This window comes from Myripristis murdjan, chromosome 19 (genome assembly GCF_902150065.1).
Source record: "Myripristis murdjan chromosome 19, fMyrMur1.1, whole genome shotgun sequence".
NCBI lineage: Eukaryota > Metazoa > Chordata > Actinopteri > Holocentriformes > Holocentridae > Myripristis > Myripristis murdjan.
This window is the reverse complement of record NC_043998.1, coordinates 14,050,788-14,066,791: the sequence shown is the minus strand read 5'-3', so window position 1 is coordinate 14,066,791 and position 16,004 is coordinate 14,050,788. Positions and strand designations below refer to the sequence as shown.

At 41.1% G+C, this 16,004-nt stretch overlaps 1 protein-coding gene across 1 annotated transcript; it reads right to left on the bottom strand.

The window, feature by feature from the left end:
* Positions 1–1,354: 1,354 nt before the first annotated feature.
* On the bottom strand, positions 1,355–5,589 carry rnf151 (ring finger protein 151; the record flags this gene model as incomplete). Its single annotated transcript, XM_030078654.1, has 4 exons — positions 1,355–1,739; positions 2,592–2,821; positions 5,070–5,166; positions 5,441–5,589. Coding segments are annotated over 4 exons (711 nt in total), but the record flags the coding sequence as incomplete, so codon positions are not given.
* Positions 5,590–16,004: the final 10,415 nt, after the last annotated feature.

Below are 16,004 nucleotides of genomic sequence, written 5' to 3'. Positions count from 1 at the left end.
GAACTGTTTTGAGGTGAAAGTTTGGTTTTGCACGAGGAGTCTGAGGTTTTGTGAACGTAGCTTGAAAATTGGGTTTTGTGTTCACAGATTAGAGAAAAGGAGAGCAACTTTCGAGAAATGTGTCTTAGCAATCGAGAAAAACTGTAAAAGTGAAAATGAATATAGGCACCAAATGTTTGTTAATATGAGAAATATCCATTTCTCATATTAACTATTGTTGTTTTCAGGTGTTTGTCCGCATGTCTTTATTTGTTGAGGCAAGTGCTTACGATTTTGAAGCTTCAGTAAGAAAAACAAAACAAAAAAAAAGAATGCAAGCCATCCTTTCCATTACAGCATTTTATGGCCTGTGTATGCCTCTATTTGCAAAATACTTTCATTAAAGAAAAATAGATAAAATTATGATGAGTTTCTTTTTAAATATCTATAACATGAAAATGTGTAATACTGTCATATATAATTTCTTACTTAAGATTATTTCACTCATTTTACAAAACAACTAACAAACAAGATCTTACAAAAATGGATTCAATTTTTTTTTTTTTTTTTTTTACCTTTTATTAACTGAACCAAATAAGAGAGAAAAACAGGAAATCTGTGCTTTAGCTCCACCCACTGAGGTTTCAGTGACCCAATGAGATTATTTCTCCCTCCAGGGCAGCTGTGCCTCTGAGCTGAGTTTCACGATCAGGTGGGGAGTGAGAATAACCAAACAGAGGGTTATACAGAGGGTAAAAAGAGTGTTTTGCCTGGGATTTGAACCAGGAGGTGCAGGCCTCAGCAGCTCTGAGTGTGTGTGTGAGCCAGGAGCTTGTCGAGGTCTGCAGGTCGCCTCTGTAGATGCTGGTTCGAGGGTTGGTTCATCTACGAGAAAATCAAAACTTGTTGCACAGCCAGAGCAAGATTCTTTCTACTATAACAGAATACTGTACATCACATGACCACAAATGACTTCAAGTGATACCTTTCTGCCAATGTTTACATGCGAATGATTCTTATGAGATTATGTATCTATTTGCTGCTTGGATTGTTTACAGTTCAGTGTCACTTTGAACAGAAAACTGAACACACAGATGATGTGAGTTATTAAATAAAGGCAAGAAAAATAATGACGGCTTGTCACTTTTATTCGCTCACAAATGAATCATCAAGTAAATACAAAATCATCAGAAAAACAGCTGCATCCAGAAAACATAAATCTCATATTTCTCCATACAAACTCCAACATTGATAACTGCAGCCATGACACCCACATGAATCTTTTACAAAGTCTCCCTCCAGTTCTTGCATTTACTTGAACTTTGTTGATTTCCCTTACACAAATCTGATCTCAGACTGAAAAAATTATCTTGTACCACATCACTGAATATTTAATGAAATGTAGGTGTTTGCCTCTTTGGGTTACCCTGTGCTGTGGTTTATTTTTCTCTCTCATCTCTCTAATACACCATTTTCTCTTGGTGGAAAACATCAGTTTGATCAATATTTTACATCAATGCACTACTCAGAGACGTGTGGTCTTTGCCACAGTGTTGATCCATCCCACACTCTCATTCCCCTGTCCTCGTCCATCTCTTTCCACCTCCTGGCTGTCTGGGACCTCCAGGCTGCCGTAGATGAGCGCCACCTGTCTTTTCAAGAGCGTCATGGCACTTTGCAGTTTGCCCACCTTCCTGCGGACGGTGATGGCGACAGCCCTGCATCTCTGCCTCTGGACTGCCAGCTGCTGCTTCAGCTGTCTGAGGGGAGAGGGGGAGGAAGGAAGGAAGGAAGGAGGGAAGGAAAGAAGGAAAGTTTACTTATATACCACCGTTCACGCTTCACAGAACAGAGCTCAATGGCATCTAAGTGAGAATGCCTAGAAATAAGAGGTACATTAACACGACAGACATTCACATCAGAAAAACAGCAGAAAAAAATCAGTTTAAACACTCGACAGCCAGTTTTCTCTTGATTTAAGCTTGATTGCCCTTTGCCCAGCGACCTTGCAGTTTTGCAGGGAGTTGATAATTCACTGACATAAAAAAGGAGCCAGACTGTTCAGCGCATTATAAATGATTAAAAGGGCCTTGAAATCAATCTGGAAAGTAACAGGCAGCTGGTGCATTTTTGAACTAATTATAATCCACCAGCGCTGGAGGCATGAGAACAAGGCATTAAAACAGGAACGAAAGGAAGAGATCAAAGCATGGATTCATCTCTCCAAATCTTGAGGAGACAACATAGCGCAGGACTGCATTATATTTTTAACATAATTATCAAATTTAAAATAAGAAGACCACCAGATTTTTAGATGTTACTTGTCAGGGTGTTGGGAAGTCTCTGATTATGCCAGTTTGACGATCAGGGCCAATTACATGTTTATCTCAGCTAGAGAAAATTATGGGCCATCAAAACTTTAATTGCAGGGAGGAGCACAGGGAGGAAAGAGGAAAGGACGAGGAGGGAGAAAAGATAGACAGTGGGAAGGAAGGAAGGAAGGAAGGAAGGAAGGAAGGAAGGAAGGAAGGAAGGAAGGAAGGACAAGAAGAAAGACGTTGGTGAAGTATATCAACACTCTCCATCTTCACCACTGACCCACCACAGCCGACCTGTAGCAGGTGTGCTGGGACAGGCAGGTCGGGCTGAGTGCCGTGCCATAGCCTCCGGGGCAGAGCGGCTCCCCCTGCTGGCAGCGCCGGGCGTGGGACTGCAGCTGGTCCCAGGGTACCTGCAGGCCGCAGCCCGGCTGGGGGCAGGGAAACTTCTGGAAGGGGCAGCAGGAGCTGTGGAGGTGCTGCTCAGACAGAGGGAAGGTGGCGGAACAGCCCGTGTTCTGGCACTGTCAGGGATCAAGACATCAAGTAATCTATTATTCATTACTGATTACCTGCCTTTTTTTTTTTTTCTTTGAAATGTAATGTAACCCGCTGGATGACTTAAACTCTTCTCATGTTAAAATTGTGGCCAGTAATGCAACGTGCCTGAAAGTTTTAACCTCTAGAGGTCAGCGCAGCAGAGGTTTTCAGGCATTTGTGATTTAGGGATGAGTTACCCTTTAAGATATTGAAAACTCTGTATTATGTAACAAAAGAGGAAATTTTTTGGTTGTGGGAATTTTAAGAAAACTCTGCTACCCAGGAATGAAATCATGGACCCTCCAGGTAGGCGGGCCCCTTCTGGCTCTGGCATCAGCAGTATGGAACTGTCTCACTTGAAAGGAAGTCTCCTAGTTAAGTGACATTTTCAGGAAATGTAGCCACTGTTTCACTAGGTGATTGCTGGAGTAGCAATAGCCACCATGGCTGAACAAAGAAAACAGCGCCACCCACAGAAACTCCATCAACAGAAAATCCAAGCAGAAAGTCCCACAGTCCCGCCCACACTGTTTGAGTGACAGGAGATCTCTGGGAAGTGCAGTGCAGAAACACCACAGTGATGAGCACCCAGCACCAAAGATATCCCCAAAAACTTCAAAACAAGGAGTGTGTGGACTGACACTCAAAGATAAAATAAGGTTAAGTTACTCTTGGTTGATCATTGTGGGGAAACTGACAATAAAATACATACAGCAAAGAAGTATGCAATTATAGCCATCATTTTTTTTTATCATATGGGTGTATCCTTTTATTGCTACCTGTATTTTTTTATTGCTCAATGCTAAAGAAACTCATAAGGAAGGGGAGAAAAAGGTGTTCGAAGAAAGGAAAGAAGAAACAAGATAAATGAGGTGCGATAAGGAAAAATGCTGAGAGAGTTTAGGAGAAACATCAAATGACTGTCATCCATCATCAGCTCCCACAGCTTCATTTACAGTAACTAAGGTGATTTATGAGACAGGGGAAATGAGCTCCTTTGTACTTGAAAAATCGATGTCTTTCATAGTTAGATTTAAGCCATGATGCTTCAGAAAATACACTTCATATACCCCAGGGTTACAAAGAATAGAAATCTCCAGAATTAAAAAAAAAAAAAATAGATTCTTGAACTGAGAAGAAAGTTTGAGATGAGTTGAATGTGCCTGGAAATAGAAAGCTCATTTTACAAGGAATTATTTACTGAGGTTTAGCGGTGTGAAGTGTAGTTTCAGCGTTAGGTTGTCCTCTTTGATGAAAAATAGATGGGAAAGGATGAAAACACAGTGATAAAGTGCAATGATCAATAATGCATGACCTCAAATGAATTGCAACACAAAATGACACAATATGAGTGGAAAACGAGACAGCAAAAAGTGTAAAATGGGAAACAAGGGAAATAAATAAAATATAAAAAGTCCTGATGTAGAGAATGAAATCAGAGGGGGAGGGTGATAATGAGTGGGAGGGTGTGTGTGTGTGTGTGTGTGTGTGTGTGTGTGTGTGCGTACATGTGTGAGACAGGGAGAAAGAGAAGAGAATTTGTGTTGACTTACTCGGGGATATTTTCTGGCAGTATGGTTCATTAGACAGGCCCTAAGTCTATATTTGAAATTGTTATGAGATGTAAATTCATTCTCACAGTGAATATAATTACTCCACAGAGCAGATCATCTGCCTCATGAAGTCAGTAAGTTACAGTGAGCAGGAACAGGAAGCATGAAACTATTTAAATCAGCTCATCTGCTGAAAATACCCTCAAATTCAAATGAACACGCTGCACCTCAACCTCAAAGTCACCGAGTCGAGTCACATCCAAACTGGCAAAAGACTCTGAACAAAAATATAACTTAGGCTGTGTGCCTGACATTTTCACTTTTTGAAAGAGAGTTTCTTTGAGATCTGTTTTTTTTTTTTTTTTTAAGTTTCTGCGCTGCACTGCACTTCACCTGCCAATCAAACGGAGTGGGCGAGACTCTTTCTCCTTGGTTTTTCTGTTGACTTCCTGTAGGTGGTGCTGTTTTCTTTGTCTGTTCAGTCATTGTGGCTATCATTGCTCATACTAACTAATGCTAACTGCTCAGTTATGCCTCTGTTTAGTCCAACCAAGCCACTGCCAGAAGTGTGCAGAATTACTTCCCATGCTACTGTAGAATCTAAAGCTGGCTATAGCTTTATTGTCTTATGTCAGTTAATGACAGACAGGGGCAAAACAGAAAAACACATGTGACTCACCTTCACCTTCAGGTGGCTAATGGCTTTGTTCAGCCTCAGCAGGACAACCATGTGACTAACGCTGATGAGCCTCCTGCAACACGGACATGTCTCCTGTCTGGAGAGCACAAGCCATTCATGTCAACAAGATTATTTTTTAGGTGTATCAAAAAGAAAAGGAAAAAATAAAAGGGGTGGGGGTGGGGGGGCTCTGTTTTAGTCCTAAATGGAACAATGGAACTGAAGGTGATGATGGTACTGATCAAGCAATGTTAGAAAGCCGCATGTAGCATGTTTAATTACCCGCAACATTTGATACTCATTTAATTCATTATGGGCACTGTAGTATATCTCTAGCTGGGTGACATGATATATCTCTTCATGCTAAATACCTCTTAATCCACTCCAGGATGCAGCTCTTGCAGAAGACGTGGCTGCAGGCCGTCCTGACGGGACACCTGAGGACCAGCCTGCAGATGGTACACAACATATCGCTGCCCGGGCGCTCCACAAACACATCCACATCGTAGCCCCCACTCTGAAACACAGAACACACAGGTGAAAACAGAGTCAAACATCAAAATAAACCCGTATCATCAAGCTGCAGGCACTCAGACAGCCACATCCACAGTTTTAGATCAACGCTTTTTAGTTTGGCATGGGTTTCCTCTGGTTAAGGTTTTAGGGCAATGATTTGAAATAATGTCAATAACAAGTCATTTGCCTGATTCAGAGCAATTTTCAGCTCTGCTTTTTCAGCACATGCAGCTCCACATACCTCAGATAAAATCTCTTCGAATGAATGAACACAAAGTTTCGCCAGATTTTTCAGATGGAAAACCGTATAGCTTATGCCTGGGATCAGATATGATACTTTTTTTGTCTCAAGGTAAAAACCAAGCAAGATTACTGAAAAAACACAGGTACACCTTAGACTTTTTTTTGTGATTCATGAATCTTCTAATTTCTTCTCATTCATTCAGAAAACACAAAACAGCCTGGACTGCCTGAAAATATCAACCAGTATATGATTTAAATTTTATAAGCACCATTGATTTGGACTTTGACTCCATAACTCACCATCATCCACAGTTCGGCCATGAAAGCTGCTCCTGATGGGTGAACAGCAGTGTGTCAGCTGTGCCTAACAACAAACAAATAAACATCCAAAACACAATGACAGCAGGAAACATCATGCCTCATGACAATGACATCATCATTCTGGTCCTCTCTGACACAGAGGCCTACAGACCAGCGGCTGCTGCGAAGTTTGTAAAACCCACTTCCACATCCATCATGTCAAAGTGATGGAGAACCCAGATGTATCCCTGCCCCACCCCACCCCCTCACCTCCCACACCACACACAACAGCTGCCATTGTTACTACGGCAAAGCTTTCAATGGCCGTGCTCTCTGGAGCGGTGAGTCAGAGCTCTGCTGCTGGGTCAGTGCCCGGCTGGGACCACAGAGTGAGTGGTGAAAAAAAGGTTTTGTTTTGTTTTGTTTGGTTTGGTTTGTTTTAGTCATGTCAAGTTGACTTCACTCTTAAATGAACTGATGTAGGCTTCAAGGACTTGTGTTCACATGCAGATATGAATTAGCTGTGAGAGCTGGAGCAGTCTATGTGCATTCGAGGGCAGCATCTATTCATCCATTTAACAGGAGACACCATAGCTGTCACTCCACCTGTCATATGCATTATTAAAATTTTCCAAGTGTGAATCAGATATAGCATATAAAGTGTGTGTGAAAACAAAATACATACAAACACATGCTTATTTCTGGGGCTGGACACTATTAGGGCATAGATACTGTACCCTCTGACACAATACATTTGGTTTCCTTTGTCACGATCCATAAGAAAAAATATGAAAAAGATGCTTTGGCATATGTACATGTATAGATGTACTTGTTGAAACCTTTCAGAAATTTCCCTTTAGGAGAAGCATATGAAGGTAACAAATAAAATAAACAAATAAAATAAAAAAAAAAGTAAATGAGAAAACCAAATTATAAATATTAAACCAAACCATAAACAAGACAAATTAAAACTGTAAATGAGAATACATAGCCATAAGGCAAAAAAGCCAAACTGTAAATGTGGAATAAAATATCTATCTATATATATCTATATCTATATATCTATATCTATCTATCTATCTATCTATCTATCTATCTATATTTAGATAGATAGATAGATAGATAGATAGATAGATAGATAGATATAGATATATATAGATATACAGTACAGGCCAAAAGTTTGGACACACCTTCTCATTCAAACCATTTCAGGTGACTACCTCTTGAAGCTCATCGAGAGAATGCCAAGAGTGTGCAAAGCAGTAATCAGAGCAAAGGGTGGCTATTTTGAAGAAACTAGAATATATGTATGTTTTCAGTTATTTCACCTTTTTTTGTTAAGTACATAACTCCACACGTGTTCATTCATAGTTTTGATTCCTTCAGTTAGAATCTACAATGTAAATAGTCATGAAAATAAAGAAAACGCATTGAATGAGAAGGTGTGTCCAAACTTTTGGCCTGTACTGTATATATAAATGAAAAACAATATTGCGCTTATATTTTCGCTCTCGTTATTGCAGCTTCTCATTTATCAAGTGAAAAAATGCACTTCCATCAAAGGCGTCCTGTCAATAGTCTTTGAGAACCTCCTCCTCCACAACACTGTGTGATGATGCATATTTCCCAGGAGCCATAACCTGTAAACCTGAGTCACATTTATGTTTTGTCAAAGGGAGTGGATCATGAACAGTGTGTCTGTTCGCTCTGAAGAATGAGAGATCAATTCCAGCTTAATTATCAGTCATCAAATCTTTTACGTAAAGCTGTTGCCACTCCTTATTGTATGCAGTACAAACTCATGCAGCTGACCTATCATTATACGTTGTGCGTGTCACTCAGTAATTATGGAGCCTTATGTGAGGACAAGAGCTATATACACTACTCACAAAAAGTTAGGGATATTTGGCTTCGGGTGAAATTTCAGGATGAACCTAAAATGCATTATAACCTTTACAGGTGAACTTAATGTGACCTTCTGTAAACTTTTGAATGCACATGTCCAACTGTTCAGTGTTTCAGTACTTTTTGCACAAGTTGCTGTTCTCTAACAAGGAGTTTAACGGCAAAATTCACATCAGGTGTTTGATCCATGAATCGACCAATAAATTTCCTGGTTCAATTAGAATTGGTATTTAAACAGTCCTCCTCATTATGCTGTTCACATTTTGACATCATGAGACCAAGACGACACCTAACAATTGATCAGCAGCAGCTCGCCATTGCGAGGCTTCAAACAGGATGTTCTCAGACGGAAGTGGCCACTGAGCTTAGAGTGTCACAGAGTGTCATCAGCAGGTTGCAACAGAGATACAGAGAGACTGGAAGAGTCACAGAAAGGCATAGAAGTGGATGTCCTTTGGCCACATCCCACACTGATGACCGCTTCATTGTGAACAGTGCCCTACGAAACCGGATGATGAATGCCACTCAACTCCAGGCACGTTTAAGGGAGGTGAGAGGCACCCAAGTGTCACGTCAGACCATTCGAAACCGTTTACATCAGCATGGTCTGCGTGCTAGACGACCTGCAAGGGTACCTGACCACACCACCAGGCACAGGTGTCATCGTCTTGCATGGGCCAGGGAGCATTTACGCTGGATGAGGGACCAGTGGGCCTCAGTGCTGTTCTCTGATGAAAGCCGATTCATGTTGAGCAGAAATGATGGCCGCCAACGATGTTGGAGACGTCAAGGAGAGCCCTATGCATCAGCCACTGTTGTCACCAGACAAGCCTTTGGTGGTGGTGGTGTTACAGTGTGGGCAGGTGTGTCTAGTCAGTACAGAACTGCCCTACACTTTGTGAATGGTACAGTGACAAGCCCATACTACCTGAATAACATCATTAATCCAGTCATTGTGCCCCTGCATGAACAACACAGGCCTAATTTCATCTTCATGGACGACAATGCTCCAGCTCATCGAGGTCGTATCATTAGGGAACGGCTGCTGGAGACTGGGGTACCTCAAATGGAGTGGCCTGCACTTTCTCCAGACCTGAATCCCATAGAAAACCTATGGGATCAGCTGTGTCGCCGTGTAGAGGCTCGGAGCTCTGTACCCCAGAACCCAGGCCCGGACTGTACATCGGGAGAACCGGGAGAATTCCCGAAGCGCCGGCCTGTCACTGGCCTGCTGGCCTGCCTGTCTTTTTTTTTTTTTTTTTTTTTTTTGGACAGGTCGCCGGCCAGGCCAATCAGCTGTCATGCCGGTCCGCTCTCCGGTTGGCCTGTCCCTTACAGAGGGACAGGCCAGGCCAGGCCAATCAGAGGCCAGCAGCCTGTGACAAGCTCAAGACGTGATTGGTTTGTTTTGATTAACACCCGCCCAAACAGTCCGAGCACGCTGTAAACATAGGAGGGGGTGTGGCGACTCGCGCGAGTGTGTTGGACTGTGGAGGAGAGCGGAGGAGGCGGAAGGAAAGGTTTAGTGATTACATTGCAGTTGATAAATAAATTTTTCCATGGACCCCAATCCAAATCCGGGGAAAAAAAGAGGAAAGGTGGGGCAGAAAGGGAGAGAGAGAAAAAAAGAAAGGCACTCGAGGAAGACGCTGCCAAGTGCCTCAAGTTGCCCTTGTTATTCAGCCCCCCCCTCGCTGTCGCACCGTCAAAAAAAAGTGATGCTTCAGCAAGTGAGTTTTCTAAAACACACTGGTTCTTCTCAGTAGGAGGTTCTTTAGGCCATGTACACTCTCGGTTAGAGTTAAATTAACACTGAGGATTAGATTTTACACGTACAGTGTAGAATTGTAGGACCTGGACTTGAAATTCAAAAGTTTTGAAATTAAATAAGGATTGAGGTTTTAAAATCACTGATTTACAAGCCATATTTTTTTTTACTGCCTTTGAGATTAATTTTTTTTGTGCAACAAATGGGATATAATCATTCCATTATTCTTATAGTGAATGCAAAACACAATAATTCTATGTTTGCTATTCAAAGGTGGTGGTGGTATTGATAGCAGTCCTGTTGGTGCTGCAGAAAGAGAGGCCAGTGCACGACCATTGGCAGAAGGTACACAACAATGTCTACAGTAGGGCATGTGATAGGTGGTACATGAGTCATTTGCATGTTCCTTGGGATTACATTACAAAAATGGTAGTTATTCTTTATTATTAATCACCAACCTGTAACAAGTTGCAGACATATGAAAACCAGGCAGTTGACATAAATATGGAGTGGCTATGTGACATCAGAGTTAGTGTTGGAGTGGCTAGTGCCTGTATGTGTAGGCTTCCAACCCCCGCTCCACTCCAACGAACCCCCCCCCGGATGGCCTGGGTGGATGACTACTTCCTGGCCTGAAATAATCTCCCAGTCCAGCCCTGCCAGAACCTCAATGTCCTGAGGGCCGCCCTTCAAGAAGAGTGGGATGCCATGCCTCAGCAGACAATAAGTCGACTTGTGAACAGCATGAGACGTCGTTGTCAAGCTGTAATTGATGCTCAAGGGCACATGACAAGTTATTGAGACATTGACATTTTTTGTTGTGGTATACCCACCACTGTTGTTGGCTTTTGTTTCAAGAAATTGTTTGAGATGAGGAAATCACCAGTGCATGCTTCTACTTAAATACCCTACTTTCATGATATAATATCACTGTAGCGTGAACTTTTGACATTTTCCGTAAATTTCACCCGAAAGCCAAATATCCCTAACTTTTTGTGAGTAGTGTATGTAGAAGTGTGTTGGTATGCATATATTAATTTCACCTGGTGACGTGATTTATTCCACAAGAATGCAGAAAAAGCTCCCACTGAAATGGTAGGAAAACATTTTCAAATTTCCTTTCACATGTGCTGCACACGTGTAACAGAGTGTTTCTTATCAGATCGCCTCTATCTGAGCTGCTCGGGCCAGCTTTTACTGTTAGGATTGTTATTATTAGAACCATGTGCGACCTGTTTGCCCTGCTGATAAAGAAGAAAAAAGGATTTCCTTCAAGGAAGCATCTCTTTGTTTCTGTCAGAGGAAGCGGCTTGTGTAATCATGAGGACAGAGATGCTTTATGATCCTCATCAAGAGATAATTAAGTTGCACTGCTGAGTTACGTGAAGATGAGAGTCACACCTGCTGAGAAATGTGATGCTGGGACTGCTGGCATGAAAGATATCCTAGGAGTCAACAGACTGTGCGTCATATATTTTTAGATAATGATATCGTATACATATTTTGTGCCAACATGTCCTGTTCTTCTAGTGCGTGCACTGCAAAACAAACCTCTATCTTAAAAGCTCTATTTCTCTATCTTAGCAAATTATTTAGCCTTACTTTCAGTCTTGAAAATCTTATTTTTCTGCCAGTAGGATGAGATATTCCACTTATTTCCAGTGCAGGTTTGCATTTTGGATTTTTTTCTTGGAACAAGTATAAGTATAGCTGCAGGCGGCAATTAACAGGGACCACGTTCAATAGGCAGTCTTCGACTTATATGGTCTTCAGAGGAATTCAGGAGGAACCTGCCACACTGCTGGCAAGTAGGACTTGACAAACTGGAGATTCAAACCCTGTCCCTTTCTATCCCTTTGTATCCTCAGAGAAGGTGGTTTAGTGGCTGCAGCTCTGGGGAGGAACACTTTTCCACACACCCTCTCACAAGCAGAGGCAATGACTGCAATTTGAATGAAAATCAGTATATATGAATATGAAACAAAAATGACACTTAACTCAAGAAAATTCTCGACACAAATTCATTAGGAAACGAGGGACTGCCTCATCCAACTGACAATTTTTTTTAACACACAAAAAAACACTGAAATTAGACTAAATGGATTGTTAAATCAGTGTGTGGACATCCACATCTTTGTGTTGTCTGAGATATTTTATTTAGCAATAATAATAACAACTGGGAGAGTCTTGATTGAGTTTTCGGCATCAGAGGTTTATTGCAGTTCCACAGTAGTGATGTGATCTGTGAGGTTTATGGAGTGTAATGCACTGATACCCCACATCATGACTCACTAAACAAACTATTCTGAGACTTTTGCAGGACTTTCCTAGCTGCTGCAACATTTAGACACACACATGCATGCGCGCATGCACACACACACACGCACAAAACTACACACAGTCACTAACTTACTATACAAATCTCTCTCTCTCTCTCTCTCTCTCTCTCTCTCACACACACACACACACACACGCGTGCGCACACGGCCGTATCAGCTGGTGAACTCACAGCTGGAAGTGGGCCATCAGGTCAAGCAATGTGTCCGACGTTTCCCCGCACACGCATAATTAACCTATCACACTTCCTTGTCTTTGTTGGTCGTAAATGTATAAAACACAATAAATCCTTCTCTTGTGACAATATCTGACCAAACTAAGGCCTTATTCTGATTCACTGTGAAGCAAGACCAGAAAATTCTCAGACTTATTTCCTGCTGTGCATTTAAATATCTATTGTATCAGTCTTACTTAAACAATTTAGTGACACAATTAGGTATTGTTTAATATTACCAAATCTTACCAAACGGATACTGTAATGATATTATATTGCACAATTAGCTTTTCCGTTTTCAAAAATGCAATTTTGACACTTTTGTCATGGTGTGTGCATCTACAAAGGCATTGTGACACAGATGTGGGTATTGTTATCATTTTGTTAACCGTGGCTCACATGTTATTGTCAGATTGACGTGAGCGGAAGTTAAACACACGATGCTGAGGTGTGCTCGCTCAGCAAATTCATCACTGATGTATCGCTGAAAACATCATGTCCCTCATGAAACAGAATCATTAACTGAAATATTTCCTTAGGCAAGTGTGATCTTATTCCTTTGGATAGCTGCTGTCATAAGTTTTGAGGAGTAGTCTCATTATGCACAGTGGAGTGACGCCTGCGAGCTAGGTCAGGCAGTCAACTCAAGGTGCACTGCTACATACCAGAGGTGCAGGCAGCAAATTACATTTACTCCTGCTACTAATTGCTGTAATTGAGCAGTTTTTTTTGTACTTATACTGTTTTGAGTGTTTTTTAAACTTAAGCTCATTTTTGCTTGAGCATTGTGCTTCACTACATTTGAAAATTACATCCGTCCCAGAGATCCATGAGAGATTGCGTAACCTTTCAAAATAAAAGCTCAGTCAGCAAAAATGAGAAGAGGAACCTGCTTCTATTTTGTCTGTTCTGCTTTTTGTCATTTCTGAATTTCCAATTAAAGGATGAAATAAGAGAATGGTCAATGGAAGTGAGAATCATTTAGGAAAAAGGGGAAAGTATCAGTGAGTTGGCCTGGCTTTGAGAAACACATAGACTCGACCATCACATTATGTGCTTATTCCACATTTCTCAGTTGAGTCTACAGGGTCCTCACTGCAGTTTTTGCGTAGGAACTCAGTCACTCACACCAGTACTTCTTAAATGAGCTACTTTGTATACTTTAGTAGATTTTTACAGCTGTACTTCTACTTTACTGCAGTAAAATATCAGCAAAGTAACAGTACTTCTACTTGAGTAGGAATTTGTGGCACTCTTTCCACCACTACATATACATGTGACATACCTCACTCCCCATATCTCATCCACCAAACACATCCTTCCAATCTGCTGGTCTACTTAAGCTGCAAAATTTCCCCTCTCTCCCTCTGATCCCTCCGATGTCGATGCTGCTGCTGCCCTGCTGCCTGCCTTTCAGCCTCGCCACCATCCCAGCACCCACCTGCAGGCCCCAGCTAGAGGAGGAAGATATTTACACATATTTACTCATCACTTCCCAGCATCTACAGGCCTATGTAAACATATTTGATGAGCCCGGAGCTTAGACGCCAAACTCAAACTATATTCTGCTGCTGTAATAAAATATTCCAAAAGTGAGTTGTCTGACTGAATTGCATTTTGCAGTAGCTTGCCTGTCGTTGACCTAAATTCATATTCACATAGGGAGTCAATAACTTTTTTTTTTTTTTTTTTTTTGACATATTTGATGCAGCTAACTACTGAAACCACAAACAACTTTTGGTTATAAAAGCAAAGATACATTGTCACTTGGAAATATGCCTGAGAGGCATATAGACTATATAGACTATAGACTATACTATATATATAAACTATATGCCTGAGAGGAGCTTTGCTGTAGTTCAGGTTCCTCCAGTGTTAAATAATTGGTAGCTTGTATAACTACATTTTCCAAGTGGCTTCCCAACTCTGACTGGGTTTATTAATTAGTCTAGAATGACATTTTTTGCTTTTCAGACCGTGTAGCTGTATCAGGTGATGATAAGGACTACCTTCTATCACTGCGAAGCTTCAGTCTATGTAAACACATTGTGAGCTCTGAAAGATAGAAATCTCAGCACCAGACCAATAATCCTTGAGTCACTGATGTTGATTGAGAGGATGTGAATCTGCGCAGAGATATTATGGTCACATTGTGCTATTGGGAAATAAAAATCTTGTTTACAGCCCCTTTAATATGGCTGAGAACACCAGCTTTTCTATTTGTCCTATGTCATAAAAATACACTGTCCAACACCCTCCCAAAGCTTCCTGACAGTAACACACAATGATGCCCCAGCATTAGGAATGCATGATCTATCTCCACCCTCCTTTCTTCTGCATATCAGTACTGACTGGTCCAAGTGTTTCGGTGAAACTAGAACATGCAGCCCAGACTATGCCTGCCCAGCCAAAGCATGCAAGGACAGATTACATATTTACTTGACGTGTTGCTTACATTGAGAAGGAAGGATCTTCACCCCAGCATAGTTCACTACAAGTTCATGTCTGTGATCAGCAAGCTCCAGCCCCTGATCTGCAGCTGAGCCTGACCTCTGACCTCTCTCTCTCTTCTCTCTGTGTGATCAATAAAATATCATACAAGGCTGTAGTGCTTGATTCTCATCCCTAGAAAACTTTGCTGATGCTTACAATGCTTGGTTATCAGAGGTTTTTTACCCAAAACGCCAGTACTGGTCAGGCTCTAGTCTTCTATTCAGCCATTGTATCACATGACCAGAGCTCTAATAAAGCCCTGGTCATGTGATCCACCTCAACCCCAATTAAAATCTTTACAAATTAACAGCCACTTCTGTCTGCCGTCTCTGCAGTTTAATGAGATTTTATTTTCTCACAATTTTATTCTTCCCCAGTGCTTGTGCAGGTGATCCAGGGATTTACTGTAAATTGCACTTGAGATTTATAATCAAATTATTTTATGCATGTTTGTATGTATAATTCATATTTTTAAAATTGCTATACATTCACATTGCCTGTTAATTTCTGTAACCATTCTTTGCTTCAGCTGCGTCACTGTGTATCTTTCTTGTTTGTGTGAATTCATTAGCACAGCATCACAGACATCTGCTAGCATGATACAGTCACATGGAGCTCCTCTGTTTGCATGTGTGTATAGGCTTTCAGTTCTATATGGCTATGCTGCAACTGTTCATTTTCAATCAAGACTGCCTCTCCACAAGCAGAATGGCCTACCTAACACCAATATCAATATCAGTTCATGCATTCACTTGCAGTGAATTCATTCAATATGCTACATACCAGAATCCAGGTCATAATGGCCTGATATTCCAGTAATAGTCATTATACTCACATTTGGACTTAAAGCCATGGTGTTGTGAAATAGTGACACTTCAATTAGAGAAAAACATTGTAGTTTGCAAATTTTATTTACACAGAGTGCATCAGTAGGGACATTACAGTGTTAGTATTCAGAGTGTAGTACTACATGATATAAGTACATAATTACAGAGCAGTTAACTGATGTGATATAGTGTTCTTCTTTTGTCAAAAAAGTGCAGCTATACACTGATTCCTTCATGTGAAAATGTGTAATGGGAAAGAGGGATATACTGTGTTTATACAATACAAGTCAGTGAAATTATTTAACTTCTTTAAAAACTATAAAAGACTGAAA